Genomic DNA, 18,372 nt, shown 5'->3' on the forward strand with positions numbered 1-18,372 from the left:
CCTAACCTGTAATGCTCTTCCTACGCAGCTCCGCGTCCCGAGACTAGGCTTCCTATTGTAAATAATTGCATATAAATTATGTATTTTAATAAATCATTTGTTCTAATTATTGAAAAAGTTCTGGAATCTGATTTTTGTGCCTTGAATCCATAAGGCATCATAAAATAAAGGGAGGGATGTCAAACCTAGCAGCTACCCAAAAGGTACTAGGGTCAAGGCACCATACAGAGAGCAGAAACGAATGAATGGAGTGGTGGGCATGCATGTGGGCTTTTGCGCCATTCTGCTATTAGTCTGCAACATTTAGGAGCCGGCTATGTCCGCAGTGGCGTAGCGTGCACAAGGCTTATTCCCTTTTCTGTAGATAGATAAGTAGAGTTTGTGGAACAATCCCATTACGGAGTTTGGTCCCACCTTGAAAGTGCAAATAATTTGTTGCTTTTGGCTAAAGCTGTTCATTCTCAGGATAAAAGACGACTGGCATTGCTGGATTATATGGAGTCGATCCTCCTTTGTGCTTCCTGCACTGGAGTTGTCAGATGTAAGCCAATATGGCCACCTCTACGTAGTGCTCTGGTTGGTCTCTCTGTTAAGAATCTCTTTCAGCGTGGGGGCGTTGTGTGTGACATGACCAGCCTCCTGCAGCCTTAATAGTGTAGCTTCCGAATTTCTCTTGTCTACCCCCACCCTCCACGATAACTGGATGTGAGCTTGTAGAAAAGCAATGAGAAAAGGCACATTCTGCTCTTGCGCATCCCGAAAAAGCACAACAGCCCGTTCGCTGAACGCTTGTGCATCTGCTAGTGAATCCATCTCTTGGTGGCAAATCACCAGTCCGGCAAGTACAAGCAGTCGATGAGTGGAGGGTCCGACTGGGCAAAGCTTCTCCTGCAGCCGCCAACAGTTCATCCATAGGGGCAGTGCCAGCTGGTATAACCCCGTGGCTGTGAGATGCTGCGCCTTCTGCATGTCACGTAGATAGAAAAATGCCAGGAATTCTGGAGACTGTCTCAGAGTGGGCACGGAGGACACGTAGCATAGGAACTGTTCAAAGGCACGGCTACGTTTCGCTATGGTCTCGGCGGTGAAGTTCTTACGCAGGCGCTTGTGAGGGAAGGAGACGGAAGTCATTTCGTCGGGATAGCGAGAGCGCAGGCTTTTTCTCAAGCGTTCGAGATCAGAGTATCGGCAGGTGATGTAGGCGGGAGAAGGGTCGTACTGCCCCGAGTGCAGAAGGTAAATGGTGTACATCTAGGAGGAGAGGAAAATACAAAAGACTTAACCCCTAGTGCAAAAACAACAGAGAAAAACCGATAACATATGCATAGCTATTGCGGGGATGGATAATTGTCTGGTTCAGGCTACGGGCATGCTCAAATCAAGGTGAACAAGCAGTCAAAGACAACTGTGACCAAGATATGGAGAGTGCCAAATATCCATCAGGTAGAGAAGCTTTATGTAACAGAATGTGAGACTAAACACAGTCAGGAATATGATGTTATATGCAGTGTGAACGGCTCCATCTTACGTGGAAAATCCCGACTGTGATTTTAACTAGTGATATCCCAGATTCTGTTATAGCTGCTTCTTAAATCTTGGCATCGTATGAGAATCTCAGCTTTCCTATGATAACAGATCTATTATTCTAGGTAGTATAAAGCCTGAGATACAGCCATTTGAAGTGACACCCTCCCCCCACCTTCGGTAAATGCTTGAGCTCTGCATATTCACAATATAACTGTGTACAGACTCTCCCTAGTAACAGCTCAGTTAGAGGGTTGGAGAATGACAATGTTACAGCCCGTTTTATAATAAAAAGGAATTTAGATTTAGGGTAATATATTATATTACAAAAACGGTCCCTAAATAACCCCTGGCACAGTAATGAGGAAAAAAAAAAGGGAGATACATTTCAAACAGAGAGCAGCATACATTGCTGTAGGGCTGATGGATCCAAGAGCAATACTCTGCAGCCTCAGTCAGTCAATGGACATGTTTGACCTCGGATTTATGCAAAGTTCTAAATGCAGTGCTCAGGACCCTCATACCAGTGATCAGACATGTGTCACCTATCCTTCAGAAAGATGCTAAACATCATTTGTGAAAATTGCTTCAACACAAGGGGATACGAGGCATCCTTTTCTCTGCAGGAGACATGCAGTACACAGACATCTCATTGATTTTAGGATCATTTCCCCTGTGGTGGTGCTGGATTCCCCTATAGAATACCACTGAGCACTATTGGTGCCGGTAGCAGGGTCCTGTGATCACCCTATTATCAAGAGATCCTACACACAAGGGGTCCACATAAATCATTATATATATATATATATATATATATATATATATATATATATATATATATATTCTACACATGTGGAGCACTTACAACATACTTGGCATGGATGTCCCTCACCACGTTAGCCTCGGTCACCTCAAACGTCAGCCTGATGGGCAGGCCATGATCTTGTGTACTGGCCCACATCTCTCGGAGCTGCTGTGTTAGGAGGGAATGGCTGCTCAGGTCTTCTATGCATCTAGTTTCTATAAGAAAAGGACAAGTAAGTAACAGATGGCATGTGCCCACATGTACCCGTGTAAAGCAGTAAACACGCACATAGCACTATATACAGCTATCAGCCATAACATTACAATATTGTGTAGGTTCCCCATATGGTACCAAAGCAGCTCCGATGCTTTAAGACATGGATTTCTCAAGATCTTTGAAGGTGTTCCTATGGCACCAAGTGGGGTTATGCATTGCCTCTTTCTACTACGTAGAGACGCTACTGCCTGCTGGATGGATGAGGTGCTGAGGCTGCCAGCCAATACCTAGCAAGAATTGGGCCGAATAGAAAAGTGCTACATATCTGCTGAGGCTCCCATGGATCGGACTGGTTTTGCAGCATATGCCATAGACGCTCAATCAGATTGAGGTCTGGACGTCGGGTATGCCATAGCTCTTCTGTAGGATCTGATAAGATGAGCTCACCTTTATGCCCCATGCACAACACTGAGCCTAGGTCACCCAAAACCTGTCCCTGGTTTACAGAAGTTTTGCCTTACTTCTGTTACTGGAGAACCCCAATCCCCCCCCCCATAATTCAGATTTGCTCACATATTAACACTTAGCCATTTTTACCACTTTAGACACTTCAACTTCGAGGACTGACTATTGCTGCCTAATATATTCCACCCTGTATTGTAAAGGGTTAAAACGACTTCTTAATGTTTCTCTCACTTCACTTCGCTTTCTTAGCTATGTTATAGGCTTGCTAAAATAACTGGTACTGGCTGATGAAAAAGTATAGCTCAAATTACAAACCAGTGATCAACAGGCAGGTGAACATTTAGTTTCTGGAAATTTCTATACATTAATAATGGGGGCTAGGGGAACACTATACAACATTAGGGTATGCTATGCCAGCCAACCCATTCATTCCAGACATCTGCTTAGTTCCCATTATCTGCGGTTTGCCTGTATACGCTGGGGTGTCAGCTAGCTTCCCCCAAATGTGTAAGTGTTCTTATACTCTTGTTTATTTTCTATCATGTTATGAAATCCCATACAATAATGATGTGTGACATCCTTGATTCCCAATATCCTTACAACCCACAGTAATACACACCCCTTGACAGGTGCCTTGGTCACCAGACAGTCAATGTTATTCAGCTATGGCCGATCGGTATACACACATAACACACACACATAAATCTCCAGATGCCCCCGCCCCGATCCATTTATTTTAGTACCAGTTCCATCGCTCTCTTCTGAGCCCAAACTGTCTTCACTTAAGCTCAGGGTCCCACTCAGACGCACAGATAGTCCTTCAGTGTCATCAACCAATTCTGCTATTTCGGGGGGCTCTTCTGGAGGTCCAGGACCCCTCTGCTCTCTCAGCGTAGACGGCCGGAAACGACGGAGCAGTTTTGATGCCATCTATAAAGATATTGGAAATGTTATCACGCAGATATTTCCACCATAAAATAAGCTACATAGGAGAGAAAATTAAAGGGGGTTTCCAGTTATAATGGAAGAGACAAGGGCAGGGTAAAGTTAATAAATAAAGGAAGGGATTCTGAATTAGACCTTGTCCTCAGTCACGGTGTACAGCCTCTTGCTTCACCCCATGCTTGCACTTGTCAGGCAGGAAAATAAAAGGGCCCCGGTTGACTATTGAACCCCTTTACTTCTAGCCCAACCAGGGGAACAGGGGCCCAAAACAGGCTGATGGCCTGAGGCACACTGGGCCTTTTTTTGGTAAAACAATGAAGACCATGAAACTAACCCGATGGACAACATTATAAGCCAATGGGGTCTGTCAGACGCTATTAGTCATCTGCCAAGTGACGACTGATCTGTCCCCTTCCTTATTCCTTCACTTGTATGAGCGGACTAGGACAACCATACACATTAGATAGCAGTCTGGCCAGATACAGATCTCTCTCCAATCCCACATATACATGCAGATGGCCTTGGCTAATCTGAATGGAGTTGCTAGGCCCCCATACACATCAGATTGTCAGTTTCAGCTGATATACATCTAATATCTATAGCCAGGTTACGATTCCAGTCTCTGAATGTGAAAAGTTTCCTTTTCCTGGCAACAAGCAGGATAAGGCCATGTTCACATCTACTGTAGGTCTGTCTGTTTTTCTGTTCCATGGATTCCGCTTTATACTGCAAGAGACCTTTATCAGAAAGCTGCAATCGGATTGGCTACCATGGGTAACTACACCGTTTCTTTACAGCTTCCTCCAAAGTATATCTGAATGCAACAAACATACACCTCTGCCTTAGTAAATAACTAATATAATGATGTCAATAACTAGCTCGGTGTTATTATCCCTCTGTTACTCCTCCTGGAAATATATTAATACACTGACAACTGGATGTTACAATTCCCTGCAGAGTACAATGTTTTCCATTCAGTCCTGACAATGACTCCCCGGAAGAGAAATGGCAACCCCCAGTTGTTCATTTGCCCATACATATCCAAGAAGAACAACAGAGGAACAGATCTTAGTATCATTCTTTATGGAAAATCTAGCAGTCAGGGCTGGGAAGCGGAGAAGCAGGCGTCCTGCCCAAGCAGCCATGGTGACCCGACACAAACAGCAAGATGCACAAGAGATGGCAAGAGCAGCCGTCATCTAATCCGCGACTACTTCAGCTAGAAATGCCTGTGGTCTCATGTGGCTTCTCCACAGAGTGCGCAAAACACAGATGGAGTAGTCACAGAAATAGCATCGGGCATGTGAGAGGTTGCGGGCACGCCAAGTATAGGGTGAAAACCAAGACATAATACAAGAAAGCTGGAGAACTGCAACGCAAGAGTAGCGGACCAGAACGCCACTAAAGTGTACTCATATCATACTATGTAAAGTGCTATAGATCCAGCATGTAATTATATATATGTACACATATACACATAGACCTATATAGCTCCACCTATAGTAGGGCTGGGCGATTAATTGAAAAATAACCAAAACCGAATATCAATCCTCATAGCCAACTTGATTTTGTTCACGCTGGTTTTTTAGAAACAGTTATTATAGAATATGCCGATGCCCAGGGGGACGAAACGAAATATAAAAAACATTACTACTTACCTCTACTGGGGTTCGGCGCGACTCCCTCCTGTCTCTCGGGTCTTTTGACTGACGTCCAATCACAGGGCTCATCTGGTCACTTGGCGTTGCAGCGGATGGACACAAGCATCATAACGCTGTGTGACCCATGTGACTGCTGAGACCCAATCACAGGCCTGGACATCAGTCAGAAGACCCAAAGACAGCAGGAAGTCACTCTGGTGCCCAGAAGAGGAGAGTAAGGTTAACGCTGTGTCCACACTGCAATTTTCTTCTGCAAAGTGGGGATAGGATTCGCATGAATCCCATCCACTTTGCAAGTACGGGCAAATCGCGGCGTTTCCGGCCTTAGGGTGAATTCACACTACCTATACGCCAGTTTATTCTGAACGTAAAACACGTTCAGAATCAGCGGCGTATAAAGCAGTTTCCATTCATTTCTATGGGAGCCGGCATACGAGCGCTCCCCATAGAAATGAATGGGCTGCTTCTTTCACTACGAGCAGTCCCACTGAAGTGAATGGGAAGTGCCGGCGTATACGGCTAGCTCTGCTCATGCCGAGCCGTACACGCCGGCACTCCCCATTCACTTCAATGGGAGTGCTCGTAGTGAAAAAAGCAGCCCATTCATTTCTATGGGGAGCGATCGTATCCCCGCTCCCATAGAAATGAATGGGAACTGCTTTATACGCCGCTGATTCTAAACGTGTTTTACGTTCAGAATAAGCTGGTGTTTACGTTGTGTGAATGCACCCTAACACTGTTTTTTTTTATTTTTGATCACCTCCCCTGAACCTCCGATCATTATACTCTGGGAGCTGAAGAGACTCCACAGTATAATAGCAGTTCCAGTTTGGCCGTATTTTGTCTGAATTAAACTTGTGAGATTAGCCCAACACATACTCATACTGTAAAAGAGAGTGTAGTTTATTAAAATACCAATAAAATCTACAGGTCATCCTGAAAAAAAACAAGCCTATCACAGCTCCATTTATTTTCTCAGAATATGGTGATACAAGAACACTATTTTTTAAGTGTCTTATACCATTTTATGTCATAAATCGTAGAAAATTCACGTATTAGATATCACAGTAATGACATGCTAATCAACATTATTACTATAAGGTGTAATGCTGTAAAAACAAAACCTAGAAATCTGCAGAATTTTTTTTTCCTATTCCCTAATTTAAAAATAAAAATAAAAATTCACAGTAGTTTATGTACCTCAAAATGAAACAATTAAAAGATACAGGTAGCCTTGCAAAAAACAAGTCCTTAGAGAAAAAAAATAAAAAAAATCAGGCCAATGTGGGACACTAAAACACTCACATGTCGTAATGGATGGAGGTTTATTGTCCCAAATAGCCCAGTTGTTAACAAGCTGTTCACTGTTGGTTTGTTTTTGTTTTTTTTTGGGGGGGGAAGGTTTCCTATTTGTCTGGTCTCAGTACTCTCAATCTCCTCTCCTGTGACAGTCCGAGACTCCCGAGTAGGCCCGCGGCAGTCTAACACTGGTACTGCCTATGTCATCAAATTTGGCGCTTCAGTAGGATAAACAGGATGCTGTCCTGCTGCTTGTTCTGAATGTTACCCAACCAGCACTTGTACCTCGGTTTAATATGCTGAGGGTCACAGTGTGCCCCCGTTCTCAGACAAAGATGGAGAGACTTCCCCTAGCAATAGCTTCTGATAGCTGGGGATCTTTACAGCCTGACTCCAGATCAGCACATGGTCAGGGAAGAAGTCTCGTGAAATACGTAAAAACCTTAAAGTGGACCTCCAATTCTAAACAACTTTCCATACCTGAATAGTACATGTGAAGATAAGACACTTCAATCTCTCTCTGTATTCAGCCACACACAGCTCTATGGAGAAGGTGTTATAGTCTCATGCTGCCTAGTTAATTGATTTATTGCCTCATGCTGTGCATTGATAGCTTGTTATCTACAACCTAGCAGTGTTACTTTAGGTTTACACTAGTGCCAGGCTCTCAGTCATTCAGGTCTTCTGTCATTGTTCCTGGGAACTTATGAATAAATTGAATTCTAGGTATTGGTATTATCAGGGAGAGAGGAGTATTGGTAGCCTCACGTCTCTCTGAAGTAAATTAGAAGTTAGATGGAGGGAGGGGGTTTAGCTTAAGGGTAAAGTTTTAATTTCTCCCAGAAAACCCCTTTACAGATCACTTCTCCATGACAAAAAAAAAAAAAAAAAAAAGAAAGAAAAATCACCTGAAACTCCTGGAGACTTCTTCCTTTGTGGTTTCTCACAGGGTGTATTAAAACATTGTGGTTAGATGCAGCTAAAACCACATCACATGCAGGTCTTTGTTACTGATGAGGTTGTGGTTGTACATGTATTTATCTAACGTGTGTCACCTGTAAAATAAAAAATATAAAACACTAAAAATGGCTGGAAAAAAAAATAATAAAGTAGCGCCTTATCGAACCGCGCGGTCTGACTCAGATATGAACATCATTGTAGGGAGTGTTCAAAGTCCACCCAATGCAGAGTCCGTCTAAAATCAGAGATGAAAAGTCCTGCATGCAAAAACAACGAAAACCGAACAGATCCCATCACAGTCAATAAGGTCCCTTGGGAATCTGTAGTGATCTGACTGATCTGTCTTTATTATTTCATCTGTTCTTTACAGAACAGATGATACAGCACAGGTGTGAACGCACCCTAAGGGGGCATTCACACTACGTAACGCCAGCGTGCATCACAGCCGTACACGCCGGCGTTACAGCAGGGCTGCCGAACACTTCCCATTCATTTCTATGGGAGCCGGCATGCGAGCGCTCCCCATAGAAATGAATGGGCTGCTTCTTTCACTGCGAGCAGTCCCATTGAAGTGAATGGGGAGTGCCGGCGTGTACGGCTCGGCATGAGCAGATATTCTAACGCAGTTGTGTAAAGACACTGAATGATGTACAATGGCCGCTATCACAGCAATCACACTTATCACAATTCTGTGATCAACACACCCTTAGGCTGAGGCCCCATGTTGCAGAAACGCAGCTTTTTTTTGTTGCAGATTTTGTTGCGGTTTTTTGAGCCAAAGCCAGCAGTGGATTGAGCAGAAGGGAGAAGTATAAGAACTTTATTTAGAGTTCCCATTCCTTTTATAGCCATTCTTGGCTTTGGCTAAAAAAAAATGGAACAAAATCTGCAACAAAAAAAGCTGCGTTTACACAACGTGGGTCCTCAGCCTTAAAGAGGACCTTTCACCACCTCCAACAATTCAAGTTCATAGACGTCACTCCGCTGTTTTCAGCACCGTTGGAATTTCCTCTTTAGCCCCCACGGTTCCTGAGAAACAAGCTCAGGTAGTTTTGGTACCTGATGGACTATTTAATCTCTGTAACCAGGGGTGTAACTTGAGGGGGTGCAGTCACACTGGGGCCCAGGAGCCTTAGGGGGCCCATAAGCACTGACATCATTATTGAGATTGCAGCTTCCATCTGATCCATAAACCAAGGAGACCCACAGATTACCCTAACCATACTAAGGTGGATTAAACTCCTTAGCACCAGTAACCATCACTATCAAGAATTCACTGTAGGGATAAGGTAGGGGGCCCTGGACAAAAGATTACACCGGGGCCCACAGGACTTTAGTTACGTCACGGTCTATAATGTTAGAAGGGCGGAGTCAGGCAGGAGGCAAATCTGAGGCAGCCAGAGTCTACATAGTATCCAGCACCAAAGATAACAGCATTGATTGCTCAAGAACGGTGGGGGCTAGAGAAAAAAAAAATTCCAACTGTGCTGGAATCAGTAAAGCAGCAGCTATTAAATGATATAACAAGTTGGACTTATTGGAGGTGGTGAAAGGCTGAGGGCCCAAGTGGGACTGCAGTATAAATAGCCAGGGTGTGCTGGGAGTTGTAGTTCGGTAACTACTGGAGAGTCACATTTGGCTAAGAGATAGATCCGACTACAGCCAGCATATGTAACTGCTGCTCTATCCCAACAGGGGGACAAGACCCCATTCTTAAAATAGATGGCACACTTGTCACCATCCTGTGGATATGGCATACACTGTGATACTGAGATATAGCCCATAAGTCACATAATGACGTCACTACATCGAGGAATACATCACCACAGCCAAAAAGTTAGCAGCATAACTCAGAGTGCCCCTTTAAGAGGATACAAAACACTAGTAATCCCTATAATCCCCACTAATCACTGCAGCACTACACAGCGCCACCTACCTGCCGCCCCTCCTGTACAGCCTACGAGGCTGGGTGCCCTGTATACCCTGTACTTACACTTCCGCTCCCTTGGGACTAGGGGGCTCTCCAGGACTTCCGCTTCCGGTGCCCACTACTTCTCCGGGTCAGCAGACTCCTATGTGTGTAAATATAAGCACGGTCCGGACGGCGCTGTGGACTGTGAAACTATCAGGCAGGCGGGGGAGTGTGAGCGGAATGTGACACCCCTCCTCCTGTGTGATGGAACGCTCCCACATGGCATTGAGCAATGGATTGTGCTGTATGGATGCCGAGGTAATTACCGTAATTACCGAAGTATCTGTTATGCAACTCTCAGTGTGAGTAATGCGGAGTCCTCCGCTGAGCTCAGCCTGACCAGAAGGGCCTGTTCTGCTGTGATGTGTAGTCATCATACAGTGCTGCATACTATGTATACTGATGACTCCTGTGCACCTATGTATAGTCATCATACATGGAGCCATACAGTGCTGCATACTATATATACTGATGAGTGCTATATTGTATATACAGAGGATTTCTGTGTACCTATGTGTAGTCATCATACAGTGCTGCATACTATATATACTGATGATTGCTATATATACAGAGGATTTCTGTGTACCTAAGTGTAGTCATCATACAGTGCTGCATACTATATATACTGATGACTCCTGTGCACCTATGTGTAGTCATCATACATGGAGCCATACAGTGCTGCATACCACATATACTGATGATTGCTATATATATTGATGACTCCTGTACGTTTATGTATAGTCATCATACATAAGCCATACAGTGCTGCATACTATATAAACTGATGATTTATATACACCTTTATGTTATCATCATACATAAGCCATACAGGGCTGCATACTATATATACTGATGATTGCTATATATACAGAGGATTTCTGTGTACCTATGTGTAGTCATCATACATGGAGCTATACAGTACTGCATACTATATATACTGATGATTATTACATATATTGATGACTCCTGTATGTTTATGTATAGTCATCATACATAAGCCATACAGGGCTGCATACTATATATATTGATTATTCCTTTATATACTGATGACTCCTGTACACCTATGTGTAGTCATCATACATGAGCCATAAAGTGCTGCATACTATTCATACTGATGATTGCTGTACACCTACGTGTAGTCGTCATACATGAGCCATATAGCGCTACATACTACAGTCCTATGAAAAAGTTTGGGCACCCCTATTAATCTTAATCATTTTTAGTTCTAAATATTTAGGTGTTTGCAGCAGCCATTTCGGTTTGATATATCTAATAACTGATGGACACAGTAATATTTCAGGATTGAAATGAGGTTTATTGTACTAACAGAAAATGTGCAATATGCATTAAACCAAAATTTGACTGGTGCAAAAGTATGGGCACCTCAACAGAAAAGTGACATTAATATTTAGTAGATCCTCCTTTTGCAAAGATAACAGCCTCTAGTCGCTTCCTGTAGCTTTTAATCAGTTCCTGGATCCTGGATGAAGGTATTTTGGACAAACAATTCAAGTTCAGTTAAGTTAGATGGTCGCCGAGCATGGACAGCCCGCTTCAAATCATCCCACAGATGTTCAATGATATTCAGGTCTGGGGACTGGGATGGCCATTCCAGAACATTGTAATTGTTCCTCTGCATGAATGCCTGAGGATTTGGAGCGGTGTTTTGGATCATTGTCTTGCTGAAATATCCATCCCCGGCGTAACTTCAACTTCGTCACTGATTCTTGAACATTATTCTCAAGAATCTGCTGATACTGAGTGGAATCCATGCGACCCTCAACTTTAACAAGATTCCCGATGCCGGCATTGGCCACACAGCCCCAAAGCATGATGGAACCTCTACCAAATTTTACAGTGGGTAGCATGTGTTTTTCTTGGAATGCTGTTTCTTTTTGGACGCCATGCATAACGCCTTTTTTTATAACCAAACAACTCAATTTTTGTTTCCAAAATGAAGTTGGCTTCTCCAAATGTGCTTTTGCATACCTCAGGCAACTCTATTTGTGGCGTACGTGCAGAAACGGCTTCTTTCTCATCACTCTCCCATACAGCTTCTCCTTGTGCAAAGTGCGCTGTATTGCTGACTGATGCACAGTGACACCATCTGCAGCAAGATGATGCTGCAGCTCTTTAGAGGTGGTCTGTGGATTGTCCTTGACTCTTCTCACCATTCTTCTTCTCTGCCTTTCTGATATTTTTCTTGGCCTGCCACTTCTGGGCTTAACAAGAACTGTCCCTGTGGTCTTCCATTTCCTTACTATGTTCCTCACAGTGGAAACTGACAGGTTAAATCTCTGAGACAACGTTTTGTATCCTTCCCCTGAACAACTATGTTGAACAATCTTTGTTTTCAGATCATTTGAGAGCAGGCTGTCCATGTTCGGCGACCATCAAACTTAACTGAACTTGAATTGTTTTGTAGAAAGAAATGGTCCAAAATACCTTCATCCAGGATCCAGGAACTGATTAAAAGCTACAGGAAGCGACTAGAGGCTGTTATCTTTGCAAAAGGAGGATCTACTAAATATTAATGTCACTTTTCTGTTGAGGTGCCCATATTTTTGAACCGGTCAAATTTTGGTTTAATGCATATTGCGCATTTTCTGTTAGTACAATAAACCTCATTTCAATCCTGAAATATTACTGTGTCCATCAGTTATTAGATATATCAAACTGAAATGGCTGTTGCAAACACCAAAATATTTAGAACTAAAAATGATTAAGATTAATAGGGGTGCCCAAACTTTTTCATAGGACTGTAAATATACTGATGGTTCTTGTACATCTAAACTGAAAAATTTTGGAGCCCCAAAATTAGTTGTCATCAACAGCAGGAAAAAGTGGTTGTGCTTGGAAGTAAGAGGTGTAGAACAGAACTGTCCCAATACCATCATACAGTCTAAATAATACCACTTTACAATATGTAAATATTGCCATCATACAGTGCCTAAGTAATGCTGCTATACAATATATAATTACTGCCATCATACAGTGCCTAGGTAATGCTGTCATACAAAATGTAAATATTGCCTTCATACTGTGCATAAATAATACTGTCATCATGCTGTACCAAAATATTGCCATCATACAATAGCTAAATAATATATTCATATATGTCCTAATTAATAAAGTCATACAGTTTAAAAATTCTACTGTCATACAATATCTAAGTATTGACATTTCATAGTTCCTAAATAATACTGCAATATAATAATTAAATATTGAAATTGTACAGTACCTAAGTAATACTGCCATACAGTACCTACATAATGATATAGAGCTGGATGAAGAAAGCCACAGGTATGGTATAGTCTTCACTCACTATAGCCTGGAGAGGATATAGATAGAGATTGGCAGCCTGTGGATATGCTATAAATGTCTCAGAGGGGAATACACCCCTCAGTGACACATACGGGCGCTGTCACCCTGAGCATTTTTGTGTTTTGTTTAGCCAAATCCATTCAGCCATTCCAAAGATATAAACCCTTTTAGGGTATGCTAGCCAAGTGGGCGGTAATACTGGTTTCTCTGGAGCGGGGTCTGTTGTATGTCATGCCGCCCGCTTAGCTTGTATGCCCTAATCTCCATCAATAATAACATAGGGCTATTCATACCTGGTGACGGGTTTTTCTTTATATATTGCCATTATACAATATTTAAAACTGCTATATAATGCCTAAGTCATCACACCATACAGTGCCTGAACGTTACCACCATAAAATACTAAAGTTTTGCGCCAATAATACCACTATACCAATACTTATATATTGCCATTGTACTACACCTAAACAACATCATCATACTGTAGCTAAATATACCACCATACAGTATCAAATTAAAGAGGTTGTCTGGAATAAATTGATATTTCTAATCTAAACTGAAACCCCCCTTCCCCTCACCTACCTTCTAAATAACATTATTGTACCAAAAATCTATATTTACCTAGATCACCGGGTCAGTCATGTGACCGCCCCAGACACATTTTCCGGTGACAGTTTCCGAAAGGGGGAGAATGGAACGTCACCTATACTAACCCACGTCTCACCCACAACATCATACTTACCTGTCTTCTGGTTTGGACCATCTGGGCACAAGATGTCACATTTTATTGGCAGCTTGCACCTGCTCTTCTTGAAGTCTGCCGGCAGCCCACGCCTGCATAATAGAGCCGGAGTGCCCAGAAGAAGTGACATCCTGTACTCAGAAGACAGGTAGGTATGATGGGGTGGGGGGTTGAGTTAGTTAGGAAGGGCTAGTAGTGGGCGGGCTAGCTACCAAAACAGGCAGGGGGTGCAAGTGAGAAAGGGAGGGACAGGGAGTGATTAAACCACTTATTAAACCTATTCATCTCTATGAAGAAGGGAGGGGTGGAGTAGGATCATCCTGCCGGCTAGTTAATTTATTTATTGCCTCATTCTTTTCTATCCCCCCTCCCCTCTTCATAGACTTAGATGGAGAAAGTAACAGCCTCATAAGTGGAGAAGAAAACAGATGTCTTTAATAAGTTATATGACAAAGTTTCTTATATTCTCCTGTACGATTCATGTATGAAAAGTTGTTTAGAACTGGAGGTACGATTTTAGCAAGCAATATTTTACAGTGCAGAGAATACAATGTAAACATTTCCCATCCCTACATAATCCCTATAACTTCGGCTACGTTCACATCTCCATTGAAAATATAAAAAAGCAAAAAAACTTGATAGTCTTCAGTAGTTGATACCTTTTTAATGGCTAACTCATAATGATGACAGATTACAACGTTTCGGACCTCTAGGGTCCTTTCTCAAGTACCCTAGAGGTCCGAAACGTTGTAATCTGTCATCATTATGAGTTAGCCATTAAAAAGGTATCAACTACTGAAGACTATCAAGTTTTTGTTTTTTTTTATATATATATATTTTTTTTTTATATTGTTTTTTTATATTTCCAACCCACTGGCTAACATTGAAGACAGTTGCCGAGTCTGCCGAAAATTGGTGAAGGAAAAAATCCAGCATGGAGGACTTTTTCCTCTGTCGGTTTCAGTTTAGAAAGGATGGACACCCAATGGGCCCCATTATAGTCAATAGGTTTCAACGGGTTTGGTATATAATGGCTGTTTTAGTGGTCCACCTCTTCATTGTTCTGGTCCCCCAAAGTACCCGGACAACAGAGAGCTAACACTAGTGTGAATATATTGTTATATTTACCCCAAAATATTTTCTAAAAACATCTACAATTTAGGCCTGGTTCATACTGTTACTTCCACCAGAATCTCTTTCTTTAGCAAATCCAAAACAAAAAATGGCTATTAAAATTCTAATCTTTATTTGTTTCTCTTTAAAAATATTTAACCTGGGTACAAGAACTATTCATAATAAACGATATTTTATTTCTTTTGCTACACCTTCAATTCCTAACCACCAAGGGATCTTATATGTGAATGATAGGTCTCTACACACATTCCCTGGACAATGGTAGGCACAGATACTTTTTCACAGTCGGGCTGTGAAAAAGTATCTGTGCCTACCATCTGGGCATGGAGAACGGTGGTTTTTACTGCCATTAATGAACATTTAGGCTGTGCCATTGTAGCAATCTTTTAGACTTAACAGGCTGGTGGGTGGTGGAATCTGCTCTGGGAAACATTCAAAGTGCACTTAGCCTCAGCTGTGTAGGAGTCTGTTTACTGGTGCGGTACCGCATTAAGACCGCAGTACACACATTGCAGATTTGTCTCCTGAGGAACCCCGATAATATAGGGGGAAACGCGTAGAGACGTTTATTTATGATATATTTGATATATAAATATCCAAGTAAGGGTGCATGCACACTGAGTAACGCCGGGCGTGTATGAGAGCCGTACACGCCGGCGTTACAGCAGACTGCCGAACACTTCCCATTCACTTCAATGGGAGCGCTCGTAACAGCGGCGTTTACGAGCGCTCCCATTGAAGTGAATGGGAAGTGTTCGGCAGCCCTGCTGTAACGCCGGCGTGTACGGCTCTCATACACGCCCGGCGTTACGTAGTGTGCATGCACCCTAATGCTCCAGCTCACTCTATCAGTCTGGTAGCACTTGCTTTAGAGGCATAGTAATTAAGCACAGGTGTGCTGATAAAGTACAAGGGTTAATATCGCTCTGAACAATTCTATGCCATTTAATAGATGAGAGCAAAGAAGCAGTCTTTTTATATCATAAACTCAGCAGTTAATCAGTTTGGGTTATTATATATAACTGAATCCTTGTCCAGTTAGGAGGAGGATTGAAGCTAGCACTTACTTTGCAGCATGTGTAATATTGAGATGGTAGCTGCATGACTCATAAGCTAAGACTGCAGGTTTCCTGATAAGCACCCATTGTCCAGGGAATGTGTGTAGAGACCTATCATTCACATATAAGATCCCTTGTTGGTTAGGAATTGAAGGTGCAACAAAAGAAATAAAATATCGTTTATTATGAATAGTTCTTGTACCCAGGTTAAATATTTTTAAAGAGAAACAAATAAAGATTAGAATTTTAATAGCCATTTTTTGTTTTGGATTTGCTAAAGAAAGAGATTCTGGTGGAAGTAACAGTATGAACCAGGCCTAAATTGTAGATGTTTTTAGAAAATATTTTGGGGTAAATATAACAATATATTATATTATAGTCTATGGGGTCCGTGTGGTTTCTCTGCTAACCATTTTTTAATGCATTCAGTATTCAGTTCTGGGGATCCCCAAGTGGACTCCCCAAACGGAATACTGAATGCAGATATAAACCAGGCCTCATTCCAATTGCAATAAAAAAAAGTTCTGGGAGACAAGAGAAAGCAAGAGACCACTGGAAGAACCAAGTCTTATATTGAACACTTCTCAAAATTTGTCACTACTCGGTTACTTTCATGGGCATGAGACAGTGTAAATACAAGTGCCGCAGCTGTCATGTGAATGATGTATGTGATGTCATCGCTGTAGGGCCAGTGGGATCACCAGAGGGTCAGCAATGCAACCAGGGATTTATAGGAATTTTCCTGGATAAATAAAAACGCCCATTGGAAACTGGGGTTGGGGTAGAATTCTGTGACCCACAGACTGTTTAGGCCAAAATTGGGTGAGAGGGAATGGGGGACGCGTTGCATGAATTGAGGATTGGAGGTAGATAAGTGTGATTTTTTTATTTTACCCTAGTGAGTATAATGGAGTTGTCCAAGAGTTGTTAGGTATAACATTAAAAAAAACCATACCTGTCCCTAGTGCTCTGTTTGTGGCGGTTTCCCCAGAAGTCCTAAAGTTATTAATCGGCCTCAGTGATTGTAGAAGGGGGACTAGTGACGTTACTCACACACACCTATAAGGTGAATATAGGTTATTATTTTATTTCATACCATAATTGCAAGCGCCCGGTTTTCTTAATATCTTAGACAGCCCCTTTAAGGAGGACGGGTCACTATACACATTGATTCTCCAGCTTACTATCGATCATGATGGATAAACTATGGGCCAGCTCTAGAGATGTGACGAGTAATGTGGCTAAAAGTAGTGTGGACGTCACTCAGGAGGGGCTGACGTGTATATTTGGGGTGCAGCGGATCACTCATTCTAGTTTTCAGGACTCTGTTTTCGTTCTCTTCCTAAGTTCAGCTTGTGCTTCCATATTTAGGAATCAGGCTGAGTCTGCTTGGCCGGCACTTCCTTGGAATGTCTATTAATACTTCAAGGAGCCATTTGCTGCCATTTGTCAGCGTCTCCCATGACAGCAGCTGTACCCTTTTAGCTATACGTCTCTCTGTGCCACTCTCGCACATGGCAGCAGAGCACTCAGGGATTAGGATTTCTACTCCCCTATTATTTTGTACCCAAGTAGTGTTGGGGTGATGATGGCAACGGCACTGGGCACAATGACAGTGAAGGCAAAAATAGGGTATGATGTGGTAAGGCTATGAGACGTCGTGAGGAATATGTGAATAACTTGGTTACGCCCGTATGGGGCTCAGGTGTTGCCGAGCATTATTACACAGACAGGGCTGCATTCAGTTGTCCTAGAGGTGGTAATGTGTATATGGAATCTGTATATGGCGTCTAAAAGACCAGCAGACTGCCTCTATTAAAGGGGATGCCTCATAAAACACGAGGCCGCGGGTCTACATTTCCTCTGCTAGTATAATGCAGTATTACATGGCAGTTGTTTAGCTGAATACCCGACCATGTACTGGACAAACTGGGACTGCGAGAACTCTTCTTCATGAGCTGCTCTGGTTTCATGCCAACAGATGGGGTACCACTATGACATACATATGCTATACTATACGGGGGCGGTTATAGCAGTTACCCAGCAGTTGCATGGCTCCATAGCAATCAGGGGAGGCCCATGTTGGTTACACATTGACTGTCTTAAATTGGACCTTATCTATTGCATTATTTCAGTAGGTAACGGCCAATATTAATATTTTGACACTTCAAAATGTATCAACCCAGCTATATGAGGTTACAAGACCCCCATGGGTGGTCTCAAGCCTTGGTTGTAACATCCCAATAATGTTTGCTTGGCATTGATGA

General features: G+C 42.6%; 1 protein-coding gene across 4 annotated transcripts; it reads right to left on the reverse strand.

The window, feature by feature from the left end:
* Positions 1-93: 93 nt before the first annotated feature.
* SNX21 (sorting nexin family member 21) lies at positions 94-10,065 on the reverse strand. 4 transcript variants are annotated; one of them, XM_075277428.1, is made up of 5 exons: positions 9,869-10,065; positions 7,824-7,970; positions 3,754-3,940; positions 2,417-2,544; positions 94-1,251 (listed from the first exon to the last, which is right to left on the reverse strand). In XM_075277428.1, the coding sequence occupies exons 3-5, from the start codon at positions 3,938-3,940 to the stop codon at positions 562-564; spliced, it is 1,005 nt and encodes a 334-aa protein (XP_075133529.1). In that variant the 5' UTR covers positions 7,824-7,970; positions 9,869-10,065; the 3' UTR covers positions 94-561. The 4 variants fall into 4 exon arrangements, with proteins under 4 accessions (XP_075133529.1, XP_075133526.1, XP_075133527.1 ...); XM_075277425.1 differs by having other exon boundaries at positions 2,390-2,544; XM_075277426.1 differs by having other exon boundaries at positions 2,390-2,544; positions 9,812-10,065.
* Positions 10,066-18,372: the final 8,307 nt, after the last annotated feature.

This window comes from Leptodactylus fuscus, chromosome 6 (assembly GCF_031893055.1).
Source record: "Leptodactylus fuscus isolate aLepFus1 chromosome 6, aLepFus1.hap2, whole genome shotgun sequence".
Lineage (NCBI taxonomy): Eukaryota > Metazoa > Chordata > Amphibia > Anura > Leptodactylidae > Leptodactylus > Leptodactylus fuscus.

Excerpts from the sequence above, each read along its gene's own strand:
- SNX21 (XM_075277427.1), bottom strand. The coding sequence starts at position 3,940 with ATGGCATCAAAACTGCTCCGTCGTTTCCGGCCGTCTACGCTGAGAGAG. Across the intron at positions 2,545-3,753 it reads AGAAGAGAGCGATGGAACTG|AAACTAGATGCATAGAAGAC; the intron begins GTACTAAAATAA and ends CTTTTCTTATAG. Across the intron at positions 1,252-2,389 it reads ACATCCATGCCAAGTATGTT|ATGTACACCATTTACCTTCT; the intron begins GTAAGTGCTCCA and ends CTCTCCTCCTAG.